The sequence below is a fragment of the Oratosquilla oratoria genome, chromosome 15 (genome assembly GCF_046742065.1).
Source record: "Oratosquilla oratoria isolate Oo_2021 chromosome 15, ASM4674206v1, whole genome shotgun sequence".
NCBI classification, from domain to species: Eukaryota; Metazoa; Arthropoda; class Malacostraca; order Stomatopoda; family Squillidae; genus Oratosquilla; species Oratosquilla oratoria.
This window is the reverse complement of record NC_134791.1, coordinates 66,583,620-66,607,340: the sequence shown is the minus strand read 5'-3', so window position 1 is coordinate 66,607,340 and position 23,721 is coordinate 66,583,620. Positions and strand designations below refer to the sequence as shown.

The 23,721-nt window shown below is 44.1% G+C and overlaps 1 protein-coding gene across 2 annotated transcripts in view; it reads right to left on the bottom strand.

Moving 5' to 3' along the window:
- Positions 1-23,721, bottom strand: part of LOC143033487 (ribosomal protein S6 kinase delta-1-like) — a 329,868-nt gene that overhangs the window by 79,019 nt on the left and 227,128 nt on the right. For both annotated transcript variants that reach the window (XM_076198986.1, XM_076198987.1), the window contains one exon: positions 4,666-6,255. In XM_076198986.1, coding sequence (XP_076055101.1) covers positions 4,666-6,255 — 1,590 coding nt within the window. The remainder of the gene's footprint in view (positions 1-4,665; positions 6,256-23,721) is intronic.

Genomic DNA, 23,721 nt, shown 5'->3' with positions numbered 1-23,721 from the left:
CCGCCCTTTGTTGATTTCGACCGGTCATACAAGGGTCCGGGCATTCCAGGTCCAGGCTTTCGAGGTTCGACTGTACATTACATATAGTATACATACATATATATATATATATATATATATATATATATATATATATATATATATACAGACGCTCCTCAACTTACGTTTTAGTTACGTTCCGAACGGCCGAACGTAAGTTGAAAATGAACGTAAGTTGTTACTGTACTATACATCCGTAAATTCTATTACCGTATCTTACAAAACACCCCTAAATCATTAATTATACACATAACATTGTAAAATAATAACATTAATTTCAAATAAATTAAATTCAAGCAACATAAATTGAGATGGTGGAGGGGGAGGGGAGGAGGAGGATGAGGCAAGGCACTTTGAGTCTGTTGTTTGTGCAATGTAAACAATGGACGCAGCATCATGCGTAAGTATCGTTTGAACTACGGAGAGCGCGCTAAACTAAAAAATTTACTCAAAACTTTTTTTTTATAATTTTTTTTTTTTACAGTCAGTTCAAATGTAAAATCGAAAAAACGTAAAACGAATGAACGTAAGTAGAGGAGCGTCTGTATATATAAACATATATATATATGTATAGTATATTTAGGGCACAGATTCTCACTAATACACACTGAGTTAAACACGACAGCATTTTGGCACTGATTAATTTTCTTACTGAGATTTTTAATTTTTCTCATAGTAGGTCTCATTTCAGGAGGGTGGGCACATACAAGCCTTCCATAATCTTCCATATTCAATTTGACGTTTTGACTTCAGGGAGTCATCTTCAGAATAGTTACAACAAATAAGTCACAAGAGCTACAATAAATATTCTGGTATTTTACCAGAATATTTATTATCTTACCGACAAAATGAGAAACACATGAAAGACATCATACATAGAAATTGTAAGCCAATAGGTGATTATGACATTTTAAAAGTAATTATATTCTATGACAACCCCCGTACCTGTTCCCTTGTTATGAAAAACAATCGGTCTGGCAATGGCGGCATATTATCAAGAACCAATGTCATATATGAATACCGTTGTACTTCTGGGGACTGTGCACCCCGTCCTTCTACATACATTGGGTTCATGACATGCCAACTGAGTAGACGGTTGTCCCTACATTTACAGCAAGGAGCAATTAAACAACACCACCTCCAATACCACCAGGCTGTAATCGATAGGGAGACTATCGTGGATAACACTAGGATAGTTGCATATTGTGCCAAAATTAAGGAACTAAAAATGCTTGAAGCCATCCACATAAGGGAGAGAGCTTCAATTATTAACATTCAATGCAATATGATTTCTGCCATCTCACTATTTAATTCTTACACTAGATTTGGAGCCCAACAACAGCAACACCCACCTCCTTCCTTTCCCCCTCCTCCACCTCACCAACCCCCACATGACCAGCGTGGTGCCCCAGCGAGAAGACCTATCTTACCTGACTCCCCCCCTCTCCCCCTCCAAGGTGAAGTGCCCGACTACATAGAGGGTCATGACCCCTCCAGCGTTCCCAAGTGGCCTATATTTAAACCCACGCTGTCTGTACATTATTGTCAATTGTGTATCATGTAGCTTTGAAAAATTGTGACTTATTTCTTGTAACTATTCTGAAGATGACTCCCTGAAGTCAAAACGTCAAATTAAATATGGAAGATTATGGAAGGCTTGTATTTGCCCACTCTCCTGAAATGAGACCTACTGTGAGAAAAATTTAAAATCTCAGTAAGAAGATTAATCAGTGCCAAAATGCTGTCGTGTTTAACTCAGTGTGTATATATACACCCACTCCTCGTTTAACGACCTACTCGGTATACAACAACTCGGAGTAACGACGGGCTTTATGACAGACCAATATTTGTTTAACGTAAATCTCCCGAAGTTACGACGTCGTGTACGATAATTAAGTTGGCTGAGGCAAATTTGTATGATGTTATAAATGAACTTGTACGGTGGATATTAGCTGTGAGGTAAAGTGTTCTGAAGCTTAGGTCTACATTACCATCCTGCAAGCTGCAAAAACTACCTGGGGTACAATATATACTGGTAGTGGTAAATTTTTAGTTTCAACCATGGGCGCAATATAGCAATAGAAAATTAATTATTAATTTTGTAAATTATAATATATCAACGTAATATGCAATTTTGTGAGCGGAAATATAAAAAAGGTGCTAAAACAAATTTCGTAAGTAACGAAGTCATGTTGGACGAATGGTACACCATGTTTGTTATGATAGATGCCGATGTCGAGGAAATGAAAGGATGATAAATTCGCCTAACCTAAACTAAACTAACCTAACCTGTGTTTGATAAATCATTACCTGCAAATTAAATGTCATCCGGCTCGTCCTCGTTGTCGTCGTCGTGAGAGACGTTGGCAGACGACAAGATGGCGTCCTGATCCTATGCTACCGACTTCGTTCATTAGCATATTTTCTTGTAGGATGGTATTTTTTACTTTCATTTCCACCCACAAAATTGCATATTACATTGATACATTTTAATTACAAAATTAATAATTAATTTTCTATTGCTATATTGCGCCCATGGTCGAAACTAAAAAAATGACCCGGTATTCAATATGGAATGTCAGCATACGCGAATTTGGTCATATACGGTAATTTCGGGAACATAACCACCGTAAATAAAGCTTTAATGTAATGTATAAAAGAGGGAAATACACAAAAATAAAGATAGTATTGCTGGACATTGTACATACAGTACATGTACGTATATGTATACACTTTCACTTAACGACCAATTCGGTTAACGACGGCGCGCTGGTCTCAATTGTCGTCGTTAAACGAGGAGTCGTTGTATATTTATGGCATATTCCCTAAAATAAGTACATCTTATATTAACCACAATAAAATTAGTAAAAAAAAAAGTCACCATAGTGAAGGGGTTAATGGTTGTTGTTGTTGTTGTTGTCGTTCCCTAGACTGTCTGTCCGAGCAGTCCCGTCTCCCCAAGGAAGGCCACAGCCGAAACTGGGTTTTCCCACAAATCCTTTATAGAGTGTATGTTGTGTTGTTTGCGTGCATGATTGTGTATAATGCAGTCTTCCATTATGTGTTGTATGGTATGCCTTAAGCTGAATGAAGTATATCTGGCATTGGCCAGAATACAATCTGTAAAGTTTAATAGTTCAGGTATTGATAAACATAATTCTTAACCCTTTCACTATGGTGAAATCCTAAGACAAATTTGTCTGGCATTAGCCAAAGTAAACTTGGTACAATTTCTCTTATTCTGCATGAAGGGACGAAGATGGGGGGTCGCCAATTAAATGAAGTGGCCTTCTGTGGATGTGCTGTGTCTTGCCACATTGCTTCTAATCCAGGGCAGTGGGCGGATGCAGGGATGACCCATCATCCAGGAGGAGCCAAGAAAAGAGGGAGGGAGGGGGTAGTGAATAGGAGTGGAGTATATGGGGATGAAATGGGTGGGAGTGGATTTATGCCTTTGACTTTGGCTATCTCCCTTGTAAGGGGGAAAAGCTATTGGTATATGTATGTATGTATGCAAGTACAATACATCGCTGTAATAAAGGTGCTAACTAGTTTTTCTTCATATAATGTCCAAATGCTGATCACTTTTATATCCTACTATCCCTCCTTAAATCCTTCCTATAAATTTTTATGACTTTGGAACCAATATTGTTCCCAAGGATAGAACTACTGGTTGTCAGAGAAGAGATACAAATATTTCTTCATATTCTATAATAATATAACATAATTATCATAGCCAACTTACTCTTGCCATATTATCAAGGCCTATACACAATCTAGCTGTTAAGAGCAGTCAAGAGTACAAGAGATGTGGAAGGTAGAGGTAGAAGGTGTGAACATGAGGGGGCAACCAAGGATGAGATGGATGGATGGGGTAATAGGAGTATTGGGAAAGAGGGGAATGTCTGTTGGGGAAGGATGGGAGAAGACAGAAGATAGTGATGAATAGAGAATGGGTGTGTATGGATGATGCTGTGATGCATGAAAGGGAGCAGGTGGGGGAATATGTGTGAAAAAATAATTTGATGCAGCCTGAAGGAATTCCTCCCCCTTCTTCCCTTTTTCAGCATGAGGGGACAAAGAGGAGGGGGGCTCGCCGATTTATAGAAGTGGCCTTGCTGTGGATATGCTGTGTCTTGTGACACTGCTTCTGACCCAGGGCTTTGGGTGAGATGCAGGGATGACTCATCATCCAGGAGAAGTCAAGATAAGTGGGAGGGAGGGAGTTGAATGGGAGTGAAGTATGTGGGATGGAATGGGTGGAAGTGGATTTTATGCCTTTGTTTTTAGGGCTACCTCCCTTGTCAGGGAGAATAGAGCCTTTGGTATATGTATGTATACACAATTTACTTTTCTTTTATATATATATATATATTTTTGCAGAAACCACCGGGAAATTGAAAAAACAGATACCGTATCTGTTTTTTCAATTTCCCGGTGGTTTCTGCAAAAATATTTTATCACGTGTGTTTTGTGATTTCTTTGCATATATATATATATATATATATATATATATATATATAAATTAATAAAATGTATGCCTTTCTGAATATAAACTGAATTCTAGTTGCACATATTAAAAAATAAATAATTACACTAGAAACCTGATGGCTCATTGCCACTTACCCCCATACAAGGCCAAGTTTATGCAGTGCTGCTATAGTGGAGACAATCTGTGTTGCCCAGGCACGTACTAAGCCCTCAGGTAATCCGCTGGCTCCTTTTGGGTCTTGCGATGCTGTATAACGTTCTAACAACATTATTAAACTCCCAGAATCTTTATGTTCTTCAAGAAGATACCCTTTCCTAAATATTTTATCTGATTTTTTAACTGTATTATTGATTATATGTTCTCTTTTTTTATTTATAGTCCTTTCATTAATTTCACTAATACAGTTTCTACTTGGAGGATCAAATTCACTAACTGGGGATGGTAAATCATTCCCACATGATTTACAACTGTCCACATTTTGCAAACATTCCTTATATTTCACCACATCACTTTTCTCACCATCTTCTGAAGGAAAGACCAAGTCATTTCTACAATCATTAGCCACAACATCATGCACAGCTGAATTAGATGAAATGTTTTGTCTGACTGGGTCATGCCTTCCCATACATGATTCACTAGTAACCTTAATATGACATTTTTCACCTACTAATGATGTGTCTTTAGTACCAGAATGTTTTGATAAAGACTCTGTAAATTTTGCACTTTCACTTTTATCTTTGGCACCATCTTCAAGCATTACTTTACTTGCACCACTTTTCCTAAGTCTATCTATTGGTTTGCTTTGCTTTTTACTTTGTTCCAGGGTGTGATTTACATTTTCAAGTAGCAACCTTGAGCTCCTGATAAGATCTTCAGTATCTAATGAAAGAAGATCTGCTGGTTCTTCAACTGTCCAAGATATAGATGGTAGTGTCACAGAAGTATCACTCAAACTACATTCATCACCACGGGAAGCTGGGATGGGGAGAGTTTCAAATGGAGTGGATTCATCATTACAGGTTGTTGCTATATCCCCTGTGAAGCCATCTCCTTGCATAAGGGGGGAAATTTCTATATCAAATGGCTTACTACTATCTGAGTCCTGGTCAACTAACTTTACTACATCACTGTTAATGTCCAGCTCTGGTTGAGTTGAAGTAGCACATGAAAACGAACAACTAAAATCTTCACTAACTCCAGACAATGTATCACTGCCAATGCTATTGTTGTCTTCAGTTTGATCATTATCATCAGTCAAATGTGAGTAACTGTTCACTCTAGGAGGTCCTAAAAGTCCTTCACTGCACAGTTTGTGTTCTGCTCCATTTACTGAATAATTAGAACATAAGTCTTGACTTGGGGATGGAGGTATTCCACTTGTATATTCAGAAAAGAGCTGCAAATAACTCTCTGAAACATTATTACTTGAAGCTTCATTAGAATTGGCTGAAGTCCAAGTACAACTGGGTGATATAAGAGGCACTTTGAGATGTTGGTTCTTTTCCTTGATATGAGGTGATGAATAAATTGTTTCTGAGGTCTGGTCACTGCTTACATCATTATTACTGCTGTTGAACTTGCTGCCATCACTCTTGTTTAATGAATCCTGAGCTTCCTGGAGGAGTCTACGCCCTTCATAAACATTTCGTCCATAGTCTGGCATCTCTAAAGGCCAGTGAGATCTGGTGACATACTTGCCAATGGTATCCCACAGCTTTCCTCCACTACAAAGATAAAATTTAAATCAGTCAAACACAAAATATATATGTATGAAATCTAATAATGTTACAGTATGAAATCTAAATTAATACATATTTGAACTTCACTCTTTTTACACCACCATTAATTCTATGAAAACATTTAAATATAACTCAACTTACATGGCTTTACCTGCAAAGCAAGGTAGCTAGGGAAAGGAATATTCTCACCCCATTCACTCCCATAACATTCATCCTTTTCACTCTTTCCTGTTTGAGCCATGTTAACATTACATCTTGTTTCTTCCCAAGTAATACAGTACTACCAGTTCAACCCTAGTGTTTCCCTCTCATGGAATATGTGGCTTTTATTTTTTTCTCCAACTTAATGACACTCATGCATATTTTCATTTGTTCAAAATCTTAACCATAATGACCTGTGGCCCCATTCATTTCATCCACCCACCTTTTTCTTGCTCCTTGCTCTCATTCTCAGCACTACCAATTCATGAATCCTTTGAGGATATCTATCTCCATCTATTATAAACATGAAAAAAACACCTCAGTTTCACCTGTTCTATTTTCTTCCAGTCTCATCTATACCCAAGTCCATTCATTATCTTGTTGCTCCTTAATCATATTTTGTAATTCCATGCATAGCTCTCAACCATCTTATTGTCCATTTCCACACTTTTCTTTTTTGCATTCATCACTCAGCATCTTGTATATTCCTTTCATTGCATCCAGTGACTGTTTCTTTTAACATTTTAGCTATTAACATCTCTTGAAGGTAGATTTTTCATTTCTTCATTCTGCTCTTAAGGCACCTAATACCTTTCCCTTACCTGTATGGTCAACTCTTTCTCTAACTTTCCACTTTCATGTATATCAGTTCCCACATATCTAAGATTACCTGCTCTTTTTTCTCCTCATTTAACTGCATTTCAACATCATGACTTCCACTCTTGGATACCTACCACCATTACTTCACTCTTTGACACATAACATCCATTTTTTTCCTCCAACAAGCCTCCTGTTCCTGCCACCAAGGATTCATCTATTGTTTATCATATGTAATTCAGTTATGCAAAATTATATACATACATATACCAAAGGCTCTTTTCTGCCTTATAAGGGAGGTAGCCAAAAAACAAAGGCAGAAAAACCACTCCCACCCATTCCATCCCCATCACACTCTACTCCCCTCCACCCTCTTCCCTCCCTCTTTTCTTGGTACCTTCTGGATGACGTGTCATCCCTGCATCTTGTCCACTGTCATGGATCAGAATTTAAAATTTCTTTATTTTATACAATTTTCTTAGGAGGAAAATTATATAAAATCAAGAAATTTTAAATCTTAAATTATGCAGAAACTTAAAATTTGGGGCAGATAGGAAGAGCCTAAACATGTTTGAAATGAAACATTAAAGGAGAATGGAGATAAATAGAATGAGAAATGTGTAGGGGAGGTGGAGAGGGTGGAAAAAAAGCTGCAGGAAAGGGATAACAAAATATTGCTGAGATGGTGTGGGCATAAGAAAGAATGAGTGAGGGCAGATTATCAATAATGGTGGAAAGCAGATGTGGCTGGAGTGAACTGTCCGCCCCAAGAATGTGGTGGATGAACAAGATAAAGGGAGCACTGGATGTAAGAATAGTGCTGGCAATCAAGGAAGACAGAATACAAGTTATAGGAGTGAATAGTCTATCTATAAACTGAGAATTTTCCCCCCTTATAAGGGAGGTAGCCAAGGAGTGAACAGAGTGGTTGTAAATGGATGAGGAAATGACAGGGCCAAAAAAGGTTGCCATATAATGAAGCAGTTGGTGTAAACCAGCTCCAGCTGTTAGGCCCTGCTGTCTAAGTGCTGTGTTGTTGTATTGCCTTCCCTAGTCTGGGAAGGGACTGGGATGACCCTTCAACCACAAGGGGCTAAGAAGATAGGGACAGCAAATGGGTTTTTTGATGGGTGTGGGATGCATGCTTTGACTCAACCACCCCCCTGATAAGGGGGAAAAGGTATTTGGGTATATATATTGGTATATAATTCAAAATCTGTTTCAAATTTAAGATACAGAGATGGAAAAGGTATTTGGGTATATATATTGGTACATAATTCAAAATCTGTTTCAAATTTAAGATACAGAGATGTTAAGATTTCCACAAGACTTAATTTGCAAGGGATCAACGAAAGATACCTGCATGTGGTGGTCCTGCAAAATCGACAACAAAACTGCCCATTTTTAAAACCCATCAACCCCCTCACCTCCATCAGTGGGTGCTGCCCTAAGGGGCTGACACTCAGTCTCCAGACTGGGCCTAAGATCTCTCTCTTGTCAGCTTCAGATGTATTTCTTACACTTTTTCATGCATGGTGAGCTAACAAGTGGTGACTGCTCTCCCATCCCAACAACTTTTGGCCAGTGGCATAAAGTTCTACAACTTTAGGGAACAATTGATCACATGACACTAATAACTAAGAGATGTATTATATATATATACATACATATACCAAAGGCTTTTTCCCCCTACATGGGGGGGTAGCCAAAAAGAAAAAGGCATAGAAACCACTTCCACCCATTCCATTTCCCATATATTCCACTCCCCTCCACCCTCCTCCCTCCCTCTTATCTTGGCACCTCCTGGATGACGGGTCATCCCTACTGTTATGCATGAATGGTCGAGTGGTGGCATGCATCAAAGTACCCCGTGTGCTAGGGTATAAAAATATGTACGTAGGTTTCTACATCTAATCAAGTACTTCTGTATACATAGGCTTGGATACATAAAGGGAGCCCTATCTATATAAAAAAGTGAATATTGTACTGCACTAATATCACAATGTAAATAGTTCACGTCCACAGGCCCGACAGGGTCCAATCACCACGATGTCTCTGCTCCAACTGCCTGGTGGCGGGAACTATGCCGTGACGTCATGGTGTCAGCGTGGCAAAGGTAATAGATGATATGTACAACAGCATCCTAGCCTGAATTGTCCTAGCTAGGTCATCTATCATGCATAGTCCCTATGCTCCGTTACACATGGGATTAAGTGTCTCCTATCCTGACATGTGTTTACAAATGTATATGTGTGTCGTATGCCTATGGGTGTCTATCATGATCACGCCATATGCGCGGGGATATCAAATACCCAGACCTGGACACATGTGCCACATCTCCCCACCCCCCAATCGATATATTCATTGCGTCGTCGATTTGTTGCGTGCGGCCAGTCTCGCTGAGCGTCTTGGTCCATCGGGCTGGCCAGTTTGATTCGTGGGGCGAGGAGTATTGCCGGTAGTGCCCGTTGGAGGCTCCTTCAAGCCATCACGGGCGACACCCGGCTCAGGGATGGGGCGGAGGACCTTCCGGACGCCGTCTTGATAAGGTAGTCCCTGGTGCGTCCTTGTCCTATTATGTGGCCGACCTTACTCCATCGTCGTGACGTAGGATCCTGGATCCTGACCGTGGCTCCAACGGGGAGTTGTGGGAGCGGCTTCGCGCGTGTGTCGTACTGCTTGATGGTCACCTCCATTCTGGCGGCTGCCTTCTGCTCGCATTCAGCTGTAGCATCCTGCCACTCAGGCGCAAAGGACCTGGAGTGGGCTGGGACGCAGGACCGAAGAGGGCGTCCGAAGAGGACCTGGGCAGGGCTTCTTCCGTCGGGGTTGGGCGTGTTCCGTATCTCCAGGAGACCCCGGTGGAACGCGTCGTTGTGGCGAATTTCTCCATTGGGCGCGACCTTGATGATGAGGCGTTTCACGGCCTTGACCGCCGACTCTGCATGCCCGTTGGATTGTGGGTGGTAGGGGGTGGAGACGTCGTGGTGGACGCCCCATCGTCGCAGGAATTCAGCGAAGTCATAGGCCGTAAACTGGGGTCCTCCATCCGTCCTGAGTCGTACCGGGACGCCGAAGGTGCTGAAGAAGTGGCGGAAGAGCCGGTTTGGGATGTCGAAGAGTCCGTGCCACAGTGGCCCACCGTTGCCCATCCAGAGAGTCGATCCGCGTACACCAGGAAGTGCTTCCCGGCGGTGGTGGAAAAGTCTGCGGAGACCGACTCGAACGGTTTGGAGGGGGGCACATCGTCGGTGAAGTAGGGCTCACGCTGTTGGCTCGGCTGCAATATCTGGCATGGCTCGCAAGAGCGTACGGTGTTGGCGATATCGGAATCGATGCCTGGCCACCAGACCGTCTGCCTGGCTCGGCGTTTGGTGGCTTCAATACCATCGCGGCTGTCGTGAAGTCGAGCCAACACAGTTCTGCGAAGAGCTTGGGGGACAAGTATTCGTGCCTCTCGGAGGATCAAAGGTCCGTCGACGCAGAGGCTGTCTCTGAACTTCCAGAAGAGAAGTAGAGCTTCGTCGAGTTCCATGCGTGATCGTGGGAATACCTTCCCGATGAGAGAGGCGAGTTGCACGTACGTGGGGTCCGAAGATGCTGCCTGACGGAGTTCGTCGAGTACTGGATCCGTTGAGTGTGGAGGAGTTGCCGTGGTGTCGAGTGTTGGAGGGCCGGAAAGGGCATGGAGCGTGGCAACATTGCGAGTCACCACGTCGCGGATGCAGATGCTTGTTTCATCGCCCAGGGCGACGTCATCTGCCAGAGGTTTATCCACGGGAGCTCTTGAGAGGGCATCCGGAATGCATAACTCTGAGCCCTTACGCCATCTGCTGGTGAACACGAATCCTGCAATCTTCTCCCGGAGGCGTTGGAGCCTTGGGTTCTCAATACAGTCTAGAGTGTACGTATTGAGGATCGGAAGAAGGGGTCGATGATCCGTGATGTGTGTGAAGTCCTGGAGGCCAAGCAGGAAATATTTGCACTTCTGCATGGCCCAGACCGTAGCCAGCAGTTCCAACTCGATTGTGCTGTACCGTGTTTCCACGTCCTGCAGGAATCCAGAGCCGCACTGCACGAGACGCCAAACTCCCTCTTCATGTTCCTGTAGGAGGGCGTACCCTATGCCATTCAGACGAGACGCGTCCGTTTGGAGGGCAGTCGGTAGTTTTGGGTCGAAATGGGCGAGGGCCTGCTTTGTCCTTTGGAAGGCGTCCTCCTGAGCAGGTGTCCAGAGGAAGGTGTTCCTCGGGCTGAGTAGCGGGCGAAGAGCGTCTGCCGTTGTAGAGACGTTGGATGTGAATTCGTCCAATTGGTTCACCAGACCCATAAACGATCGGAGGTCTCTGATGTAGGAAGGTGTTGGGAACTCCATAATTGCCTTTATTTTCTCGCTGTCGATGGCTACGCCGTCTTGAGACACTGTGAACCCGCAGAAGTTGACACTGGGAGCAGCAAGAGTCATCTTGTCAGCGTTGAGGGAGATGCCATGAGTGCGGCATCGGTTGAAGACCTCACTGATGCGACGTAGGTGTGTCCCGTAGTCGCTGTCCCAGATAATGATGTCGTCCACGACCTTGGCAAGGTTGGGAATGTCTGCGAGGGCCTCGTCACCCCGGCGGTTGTACTCGTCGCCAGTTGAACAGAGGCCCATGGGGCCCCGGCGGAACATGTATCGTCCGTAAGGAGTGATGAATGTCGTCAAGTGGCGGTCTCGCTGGGCTAAGGGGATTTGCCAATATCCCTGGATGGCATCGAAGGTTGAGAAGTACTTTGCCTTCCGGTCAATGCGACTGATTGCCTCGCTTGGTGTGGGGGATGGGTGGGTTGGGCGTAGTACCTTGTTGTTTAACTTTGACGTGTCCACTGTGATGCGCACACCACCCTTCGGTTTCGGCACCGCTACGAGGGGTGACACCATACGGAAGGGGCGTCACCAACAGGTTCAATGATGCCTTGGTGCACCATTGCATCGAGTTCCTTCTTCACGTCATCTTGCCAGGCGTGTGGGATTCGCCTTGCGGTGTGGAGTGCGAACGGCTTCGCATCTGGCTTGAGATGTATCTCCATGGGCCTCCCAGTCATTTCTCTAAGGGCCTCGCCGGACCTGAGGTCTTCCTTGTGTCGAAGGACGTCGGGCCATGTCTTCTTGATGCGATCTGGCAGGTCAGTTACTGTAGTTGACAGGGGCGGGGCGTGAGAGAGCGGGAGAGAGCTGTGAGCCGTAATCGTTGGAGAGTGTGTGACCGGCTGTGGTACCGAGTCGTCGTCCCGTTGCAAGCGGCAGGCGTTGCCGATTGGTTGGTCCCTCGGCAGTTGGGCAGGGTATGACGAAGGTATGAGGCGGAGCTGCATCGAGTGCCACCATGACAGCAGGGGGCGCGGCAGGTGCGTCACGACATTGATCCAACCGTCGATGGTGATGTCTCCAAAGGACATCGTAGCATACATGGAGCCGATGGTACGTCCTTGGAATGCAGTATGGTCCGGGTTCCGCAGGGCCAGGTCCTTTGATGAGTTGAGGCTGCGAGCGCTGATGCCCAGATCCTTCATGTGTTGGCACCCAATGACCGTTGTGTCAGATCCGGTGTCCGGGATGAATCGAACATTGCCTTCAACGTCACCAAATTTGACCCTCACAGAGATGGTAGGAGTCGGGGGTCCGATCCTCCCATCTGCCGCCCGTATGTTGGCAGATAGGCTTTACACTATGGCCATCTTCCGAGGTCGTTGGCTCTTCTGCTTCGGTGGCGGGATGGGTTTGGGCGGCCGTGGATGAATTGCACACCTTCTCGAAATGTCTTCTCTTGGAGCAAATCCGGCAGACATGCGTAAGAGCTGGACACGTTTTTCGTGGGTGTTTGGGGAATGCACCGCACCCTGGACATGCCTCACCTCCTGGTGGGGTCCCGCCTGTGGGACCTCGGGCCATGCGTTGCATCTTCTTGTAAATTGACACAGCGCAGGCCATTCCCGAGGTGGGTTGTTGTGACTCACGGTGGATAGCGTCCGTAGTGCCGCGAGTGGCTTCCCTTGCACGAGCAATCGATAAAAAATCCTCCAGTGTCGCGCTGGAACTCGTTTGTAGGAGTTGGCGTACGGTTTCGACGTCTCGTAGACCTATGATGAGTTGGTGTTTCACTTGTGTCTCACGGCAATTTAACCCGGTGCACAGCTCAACTTCACGTGTGAGCTGTGAAAGACGCTCGTAGGCGTTGACCGATTCTCCATTCTCTTGCTTGCAATTTGTAAATGCCAATCGTCGTACGGACTCATTACACTTCTCCCTGTAATGCGCTCGAAGTTTGCTCAAGATTTCTTGTACGGGGAGAGTAGAGTCGCGTGGCTCCAAGAGTGTCCTCTAGGAGTGACCGTACTCCGTCATGCAGGTATGCCCGGAGTGTGGCTATTTGTTGCTTGTGCTTTAGCGAATGGAAGTTTGTTAGGGTGGAGAAATCGTCGAATTTGGCGGACCATGCGTCAAATTCCTTGTATGCCATCTCCGGCATCAGTATGGGAGGTGGCTTTGGAGAGACGACGGGTGATTTGGTGGAATCCGTGGAGTTATCTCCAGGTGTCGGGGGGGTTGTGATAAGGTGAGCTAGGGAGCTTGCTAACAACCTGAGTATATCCTACTCACTGCGCCATGTTATGCATGAATGGTCGAGTGGTGGCATGCATAAAAGTACCCCGTGTGCTAGGGTATAAAAATATGTATGTAGGTTTCTACATCTAATCAAGTACTTCTGTATACATAGGCTTGGATACATAAAGGGAGCCCTATCTATATAAAAAAGTGAATATTGTACTGCACTAATATCACAATGTAAATAGTTCACGTCCACAGGCCCGACAGGGTCCAATCACCACGATGTCTCTGCTCCAACTGCCTGGTGGCGGGAACTATGCCGTGACGTCATGGTGTCAGCGTGGCAAAGGTAATAGATGATATGTACAACAGCATCCTAGCCTGAATTGTCCTTGCTAGGTCATCTATCATACATAGTCCCTATGCTCCGTTACACATGGGATTAAGTGTCTCCTATCCTGACATGTGTTTACAAATGTATATGTGTGTCGTATGCCTATGGGTGTCTATCATGATCGCGCCATACGCGCGGAGATATCAAATACCCAGACCTGGACACATGTGCCACACCTACATCCCGTCCACTGCCCTGGGTCAGAAGCAGTGTCGCAAGACACAGCACATCCACAGCAAGGCCGCTTTGTAAATTCGATGACCCCCCCCTCTCCATCCCCCCATGCAGAAAAGGAGAAGATGGGGAGAAATCCCTTTGGGCTGCATCAATTTTTTTTCTCAAACATACTTCCTCACCCCCCCATCCTTCACCCACTCCCCCTCATGCATCATCTATACACAACCCCTCTCCATTCACCACTATCTTCTGTCCTCTCCCGTCCTTCCTCCACAGACATTCCTTTCTTTTGTAATGCCCCCTTCACCCCATCCATCCATCTCATCCTAGGACGCCCCCTCATATTCACTCCTTCCACCTCTGCCTTCCACACTTCATTTACTAGTCTTTCTTCACTCATTCTTTCCACGTGTCCAAACCATCCTAATACTCTTTCATCAACCCTATCTCCCAGTTCCCTTTCCACCCCTGTTCTCCTCCTCACCTCCTCATTTCTCACTCTATCCAACCTAGTAACCCCTATCACACTTCTCAAGACATTTCATCTCAAACACATTCAAACTCCTTCTCTCTTCCTCTCTCATGTTCCATGTTTCTGCCCCGTACAATGCTGTTGGCACAATCACTCCTTCATATAACCTCCTCTTGGGCTTTTATGGATCTGGAAAAGGCTTATGACAAGGTAGACAGGAAGGCACTGCAGGAGGTACTGCAGATATATGGGATAGGAAGAAAGCTGTAAAGAGCAGTCAAGAGTTTTTACGAGAGTAGTAGAGCTTGTGTTAGGATTAGAAATGGAGAGAGTGAATGGTTTGTGGTAAAGGTGGGACTTCGTCAGGGATGTGTTATGTCACCCTGGCTGTTCAATCTTTACATGGACGGGGTGGTGCGAGAGGTGAATACAGGGGTAGTGGGTCAGGGGTTGGAGATGATTAAAGAAAATGGAGAAAAGTGGGAGGTGAGCCAGTTGTTGTTTGCTGATGACACTGCACTTGTAGCATGATCAGAGGAGGGATTGAGGAAGTTAGTGACAGAGTTTGAGAAGGTGTGTGAAAGAAGGAAGCTGAAGATAAATGTGGGCAAAAGTAAGGTGATGAGATGTACAAGGGGAGAGAGTGACAGCACACTGAAAGTGAGCATTAAGGGTGAATGACTGGATGAAGTGGATGGTTTTAGATACTTGGGTGCGAATGTGGCAGGAAAGGGAGGAGTGGGGGTGGAGGTAGAATGTAGATTGAGAGAAGCGAGTAAATGCCTTGGTGGATTGAAAAGTGTAATGAGAAATAGACATCTGGGAATGGAAATATATATATAGACACATATATGTGTATATATATATATATATATATATATATATATATATATAAATATATACAGTCGCCGCAAAAAAATCTATACATTTTTTCCGCAAAAAAAATCTATACACGGGATTTTATGAATAGATTTCACTTGATTTCCCGCCATAATAAAAAGTAGGCGGAGTTACTGATGACGTGGGTGTGTAGAGCACGCCTTTTTACACTGTTCGCCAACACATCATGCTTCAGTGCGCTGCCAGCGCTAGATGAGAGAGAAGTCTATGCATGCTGCTCTTTAGTGCCCTTTTGTTCAATTTTTCACTGACTTTGGTGCCCTCTAACTCTCCTTCTGGTGATCAAAATGGGTCGTTCCAAGCTTTCAATGCAAGAAAGGCCCGTCCCCTAGCTCTGTTAGAGCAGGGAATGTCTGTGATACATGTTGCCGCAGACCTGCAGGTGACAAGAATGGTCATTTACAGCCTGAAGAAAGCAGCCGCCACACACCCTCCTGGTACGGTACCACCAAGAAAGCCAGGCTCTGGAGCCCCAAAGAAGACATCTACTCGCACTGACAAGATCCTAAAATGAGAAGTGATGTCAGATCCATGTATAACAGCTGTTAGTCTGAAGCAAAAACATCCTGCTCTCCTTAAAAACGTTGCTGTAAGAACGATCCAACATCGGCTGCTGAAGGACCTCAAAATGCCAGCTCGATGTGCCGCCAAGAAGCCCCTGCTTACAGAGGCCATGAAGAAGAAACGGATTGATTTCTGTAAGAAATACAAGGACTGGACATCAGAGCAGTGGCAGAAGGTGATGTTCAGTGATGAAAGTACCTTCAGGCTGATCGGAGGCAGCTCCAAGATCATTCCTCGCCCCAGTGATGTGTCCAGAATCGACCCGCGGTACACAGTTAAAACAGTGAAACACCCAGACAGTGTGATGGTGTGGGGTGCCTTTAGTGGTAACAAGGGCAGGGGTGGACTATATTTCCTCCCCAAGAATGTGACCATGAAAGGGGGCAATTATATCAACGTTTTGAGGGATCACATGCTCGAATTTTGGGACATCCATGAGTGTAGAAGAAAGGGAGGCCTTTTGGATAGATTTAAATGAGTGCATAGAGGGTTTAGGGAGAAGTGTAAATGTAATAGTACTGGGAGACCTTAATGCTAGGATAGGAAAGGATCCAATTGATGGAGTGGTTGGGAAATGTGGAGTTCCAGGAAAAATCGTAGTGGAGAGTTGATGGTGGAAATGTGTCTAGAAGGAGAGTTGATGATAGCAAATACAGTGTTTCGGAAGAAAGTCAAGCATAAGTACACATGGGAGAGGGTGGTGGAGGGAAGGGTGGTAGATAGAGCTTTAATGGACTATGTAGTGGTAAATAGGATTATGATAGGAAGAGTTAAGGATGTACATGTGCTAAGGGGAGAGGGTGGGGGAATATCAGATCATTTTCTGGTGGAAGGTAAGTTGAGAGTGGAGGACAGATGGAGAGGAAAGGGACAAAAGGTAGGGAGGTGCTTAGAGTGAACTCTTTAAATGAAGAGGAAAAGGAGAAGGAGTACAAGAAGAAGCTGAAGGAGGAGTGGGAGGGAGTGAAGGATAGATTAGAGGTAGGTGTGGAGGAGGAATGGGGATGGTTCAAGGAGGAAGTCACAAAGTGTGCAAGGATGGTGTGTGGAACAAGAAGGTCAGGAGGAAATAGAAGGAAGGGTAGTGAATGGTGGGATGAGGAAATGAAGAAGGTTGTAGAAGAGAAGAAGCGAGCTTACACAGATTGGTTACAAAATAGGACGAGGGAGTCATATGAGACGTACAAAGAAAAGAAAAGAGAAGTAAAGCACAAGGTAAAGGAGGCAAAGAGGAGAGCAGATGTAAAATGGGGTAAGAGTATGACAGAAAATTTTGAAAGTAATAAAAAGATGTTTTGGAAAGAAATTAAGAGAGGAAGAGGAGGCGAATCAAGTAGAGAAGAAAAGGTAAAAGGTGCAGATGGAGAGATGATAATGGAGGAGAAGGCAGTAAGGGGAAGATGGGCAGAATAGTTTAGGGAGTTGCTAAATGTGAAGGAGGATAGGGAGGGAAAGATAGCTGCAGTGGGAAATGCTAAGAAAATGAGAGTGATGAGTGAGGAAAATAAGGAAGGATGAAGTGAAGGCAGCAGTTAAGATGATGAAAGCAGGTAAAGCACCTGGTCTGGATGGATGCCATGCAGAATGTCTTAAAAAAGGAGGTACAGTGATGGTGGACTGGTTGGTGAGGTTATTTAATGTTTGCTGGGGAGAAGGTAGAGTGCCAGAGGACTGGAGGAGTGCTTGTATAGTTCCACTTTACAAGGGAAAGGGGGACAATTGGTGAGGAACAGTGTGGATTTAGGACAGGTAGAGGTTGTGTAGATCAGATTTTTGTGGTAAGACAGATATATGATAAAGCTATAGGAAAGGGGAAGGATGTTTTTTGGGCCTTTATGGATCTGGAAAAGGCTTACAACAGAGTAGACAGAAAGGCACTGTGGGAGGTTATGCGGATATACGGGATAGGAGGAAAGCTTCTCGGAGCTGTCAAGAGTTTTTATGGGAGTAGTAGAGCTTGGGTCAGGATTAGAAATGGAGAGAGTGAGTGGTTGAGGTAAAGGTGGGACTTTGTCAAGGATGCGTTATGTCGCCCTGGCTATTCAACTTATACATGGATGGGGTAGTGCGAGAGGTAAATGCAAGGGTAGTGGGTCAGGGATTGGAGATGGTTAAAGAAAATGGAGAAACGTGGGAGGTGAACCAGCTGTTGTTTGCGGACGACACTGTGCTTGTGGAAGGATCGGAGGAGGGATTGAGGAAGTTGGTGGCAGGGTTTGGGAGAGTGTGTGATAGAAGAAAGCTGAAGATAAATGTGGGTAAATGTAAGGTGATGAGATGTACAAGGGGTGAAAGTGGCAGTAATCTGGAAGTGAGCATTAAGGGAGAGCAACTGGAGGAAGTGGATAGTTTTAGATACTTGGGTGCAAATGTGGCAGGGAAAGGTGGAGTAAAGGTGGAGGTAGAATGTAGATTGAGAGAAGCGAGTAAATGCCTTGGTGGATTAAAAAGTGTAATGAGGAATAGAAATTTGGGAATGGATGAAGAGGAGACTGTATTTTACCTAGTTGTATTTTGCGGGAAGGGGAGCTATGCTCGTGATGTCCCGCCTTTGTATCTTGCAGTGTCTAGTTTGTTTTTAAACTCATGAATGGTTTTTGCGCATACTATTCCATTGTCCAGTTTGTTCCAAGTGTCCAAAACTCTATGAGGAAAACTGTTTTTCTTCAGTTCTCTTCTATAGCTATGTTTTTTTATTTTCTTTCCATGTCCTCTTGTGTTTCTTTTGTCCCAGTTAAGTAAGTTCTCACTATCGAGTACCTCTGTGCCTTTCATGATTCTGTAGATGGTCAATAGGTCACCTCTCTCTCTTCTTTGCTCCAGTGTCGGTAACTCCAGTTTAGCCAATCTCTCCTCGTATGATAGGTTTGCAAGTGCAGGTGCCATTTTTGTAGCTGCTCTTTGGATTCTTTCTATTTTCTTTATATTCTTTTTGGTACTGGGGGACCACAATGTCGCTGCATACTCTAATCTAGGCCTTATCAATGTAACCAATATTTTTTTTATCATGTCTTCGTCCAAGTATGTAAACGCCACTTTTATTGATCTTAGCAAGTTGTAAGTCTCCCCGACAATTTTGTTAATCTGTATATCATAGGACAAGTCGTTCGTGATAATTACTCCCAAATCTTTTTCGGATCCTACTTTCTTTACTTCTTTGGTTCCAATTGTATATTTTCCTGATATTCTGTTTTTGCTTTTTCCAAACTCCATTATGCTACACTTCTTAGTATTAAAGTCCACTTCCCATTTCTGACTCCAGTTCCATACCCTATTTAGGTCTTCTTGCAGTGCTTCACAGTCCTCATCAGTTTCTATTTTCCTTAGCAGTTTGGCGTCATCGGCAAAGGAGTGATTGTGCCAACAGCACTGTATGGAGCAGAAACATGGAACATAAGAGAGAAGGAGCTTGAATGTGTTTGAGATGAAGTGTCTGAGAAGTATGATGGGGGTTACTAGGGTAGATAGAGTGAGAAATGAGGAGGTGAGGAGGAGAACAGGGGTGGAAAGGGAGTTGGGAGATAAGGTTGATGAAAGAGTATTAGGATGGTTTGGACACATGGAAAGAATGAGTGAAGAAAGACTAGTAAAAGAGGTATGGAAGGCAGATGTGGAGGGAGTGAACATGAGGGGACGTCCTAGGATGAGATGGATGGATGGTTGTGAAGGGGGCTTTGGGGAAGAGGGGAATGTCTGTTGAGGAAGGACGGGAGAGGACAGAAGACAGGGGTGAATGGAGAATGGTTGTATATGGAAGATGTTGTGATGCATGAGGTGGTGTGTGTGAGCAAAATTTTGACGCAGCCCGAAGGGATTTCTCCCCGTCCTCTCCTTTATATGGGGGGACGGAGAGGGGGGGTCGCCGATTTAATGAAGCGGCCTTGCTGTGGATGTGCTCTGTCTTGCGACACTGCTTCTGACCCAGGGCAGTGGACAGGGTGAAGGGATGACGTGTCATCTAGGAGGTGCTAAGATGGGAGGGAGCGTGGAGGGGTGTGGAGTGTTTTCAGGGATGGAATGGGTGGGAATGATTTTATGCCTTTTCCTTTTTGGCTACCTCCCTAGTAAAGGGGAAAGAGCCTTGGTATATGTATGTATGTATGTATGAGTGTGATCATTTCATGCATGATGGTGCCCCTGCCCATAGGTCTAAGGAAGTGATAAAGTTCCTTAATGACAACAATATCAGTGTTATGGAGTAGCCAGGCAATTCCCCAGACTTGAACCCAATAGAAAATGCCTGGATTCTGATGAAAAACGAACTGGAGAAATCGCGACCCACCAGTATTCCAGACCTGAAGGAGGTGCTGAAGAAGATCTGGGTCACTATGGACAGCGCCTACTTCACCAAACTCGCCTCTTCAATGCCCAGAAGGATCCAGATGGTACTCAAGAACAAGGGGAACATGACAAAATACTAAAGGTAACTCTTAACCACTTCAGTACGGGACTTAAATCTCGCGGGCAGCAGCCAATGCCAGCCGTATGACGTAACGAAATAATATTCGCATCATAAAATATAGTCGCCGCTTATATCGATCGTTCTCTCTTTCACCTGCGAATTTTGAAAACCACAGAGAATGGGATTCAGGGCGCATTTGGGAGAATGTAAAAACACAGGGGCGACTACAATAAATATAATCAAGACGCCGATATGGCAGCGTCGCGAATCCACTTGCTCCTCATGACGCCTACGTGTGCGGCACCGTATGGAAGGGGTTAAGTGGAAATAAAGCACATGTTAGTTGTACTTTTGAGTTTTATTGTCCAAAAGTTCTTAGTGTATAGATTTTTTTTTGCAGCGACTGTATATATATATACATGCATGCATATACCAAGGCTTTTTCCCCCTTAAAGGGAGGTAGCCAAAGTCAAAATGCATAATTCCACTCAACTCCATTCCCATTTACTACCCCTCCTCCCTTCCTCTTTTCTTGGCTCTTCCAGGGTCATAAGCAATGCAACAAGACACAGCATATCCACAATAAGGCTGTGTCAAAATATCATTCATGCATAACCACTCCCTACCCCCATCCCCCACCCAATCCCTTACATGCCTCACAGTATCATCCATATACAACCATTCTCCACTCATCCCTATCTTCTGTCTTCTTTCTTCCTTCCTCAACAGACATCCCCCTCTTTCTCAATGCCCCTTTTACCCCATCCATCCAACTCGCCTTTAGTTGCCCCCTCTTGTTCACTCCATCCATCTCTGCCTTTCACAGACCTTCTACTTATCTCTCTTCACTTATTCTTTCCACGTGTCTAAACCATCCCAATACTCTTTCATTAACCCCATCTCCCAACTCCTTTTCCACCCTTGCACTCCTCCTCACCTCCTCCTTTCTCACTCTATCCACCCTAGTAACCACTACCATACCTCTCAGAGGAAGTAAAGAAAGTACATACATACATATACGAAGGCTTTTTCCCCCTTACAAGGGAGGTAGCCAAAAAGGAAAAGGCATTAAATCACTCCCACCCATTCCATCCCTGAATACACTCCACACTCCTCCACCCTCCCTCTAAGTAAAGAAAGTGGGATTTGAAAAAGACCTGGGAGTAATTATCACAAAGGAAATGTCCCCTGATAAAAAGATAAACAAAATTGTCAGAGAAACCCACTTCTCACTTCTCACCAGACGCCTGGTAGGCTAGTGCCTGTCAGCCACTGAATCCCGATGAACGATTTTCCTCCATTCTTGTCGGTTCGCAAAGGTCTCTTCTCTCTCAATTTCAGTCAGGCTACTTCCCCTCGCCGCCAGTGCTTCCCCAACTCCTTCAACCCATCTCTTCCTTGGTCTTCCCACAGGTCTTCTTCCTTGAGGTCTATATTCCAGATATTTTCTCGGTAACTGGTTCTCGTTCATTCTTTGCACATGTCCATACCATCTTAGCTTGCTTCTCTCCACCATCTCCAAAATTGATACAACTCCCAGCTCTCTTCTTATATCATCATTCTTCAACCTGTCTCTCCTAGTCACTCCTTTAATCATTCTCAGCACCCTCATCTCTGCAGCCTGTATCTTTGATCTTGTTCTGCTTGTCAATGTCCAGGCTTCTGATCCATAAGTCAGTATAGGTCTTAATATGGTGTTGTATATTGTTGTTTTACATTTTCTGGGGATATTTTTGTCTTTCAGTAGTGGATATAGCATGCTTATATTTGAATTGTATTTACATATTCTATTGTTTAGTTCTATGTCCTGTCTATTTTCCTGCAACTTGCTGAAATTAATAAAGGGGCATTTACTTACTTGTACGAAGAAATAGTGAAGAAAATACTAGTCACACTAATAAGGCCAAGACTGAAGTATGCAGCGACACTATGGTCACCCAGTACTAAAAAGAATATAAGGAAAACTGAAAGAATCCAGAGAGCAACTACAAAGATAGCCCCTACATTTTCAGAACTGTCATATGAAGAGAGATTGTCAAAACTACAGAAGAAGAGAATGAGGAGACTTGTTGGCCATCTATAGAATCATGGAAGTCCTTGATAGAGAGGACTTACTAAACTGGGATAAGAGAAATACAAAGGGACATGGAAGGAAGCTCAAAAAGGACATTTACAGAAGAGACATGAAAAAGAACAGCTTCCCCCGCAGAGTGGTGGATGTATGGAACAAACTGGATGAAGTGATGTTGTGAGCAAAATCATACATGAATTTAAGAACAATTTAGACACTGTGAGATACAGAGACAAGACACCAAGAGCGTAGCTCCCCATCCTGTAAGATACAACTGGGTAAATACATTTAAACTCTTCCTCTCTTATGTTCCATGTTTCTGCTCCATATAGTGCTATCAGCATAATCACCCCTTCATACTATCTTCAACTTCCTCCTTTTGCACACCTTCCCAAATTTCATCACTTCTTTAATCCCTCCTCTGATCCTGCTATAAGTGCAGTCATCAGCAAACAACAACTGGATTATCTCCCATTTTTCTCCATTTACTTTAATCATCTCCAATCACCTGCCCATTACCTTTACATTTACCTCTCACACAATCCTATCCATGTGCACATTGAACAGCCATGGCAACATGACACATCCCTGGCAAAGTCCCACCTTTACCTCACACCACTTGCTCTCTCCATTTCTAATTCTAACACGGGCTCTACTCCCGCCAAAGCTCTTGACTGCTCTTAACTGCTTTCCTTCCATCCCATTTATATGCAAAACCTCCCACAGTGCCCTCCTCTCTACCATCTCATAAGACTTTTCCAAATCTATAAAGGCCAAAAAAAACATCCTTACCCTTTGCTAAAGCTTTCTCACATATATGTCTTACCACAAAAATCTGATCCATGCAACCCCTACCTTTCCTAAGCCCACACTGTTCCTCACCAATTACTCCCTCTGTTCCTCTTTTAATCTCAATCAAAACCCTCCCAAAAGCCTTCCCAACAACACTCAACAAACTGATCCCTGTGAAACTACTACACTCACATTTGTCCCCTTTTCCCTCGTAAAGCAGAACTATACAGGCACTTCTCTATATGTGTGTATCTACCTAGTTTTACCTAGTTGTGTTTACCTAGTTATATCT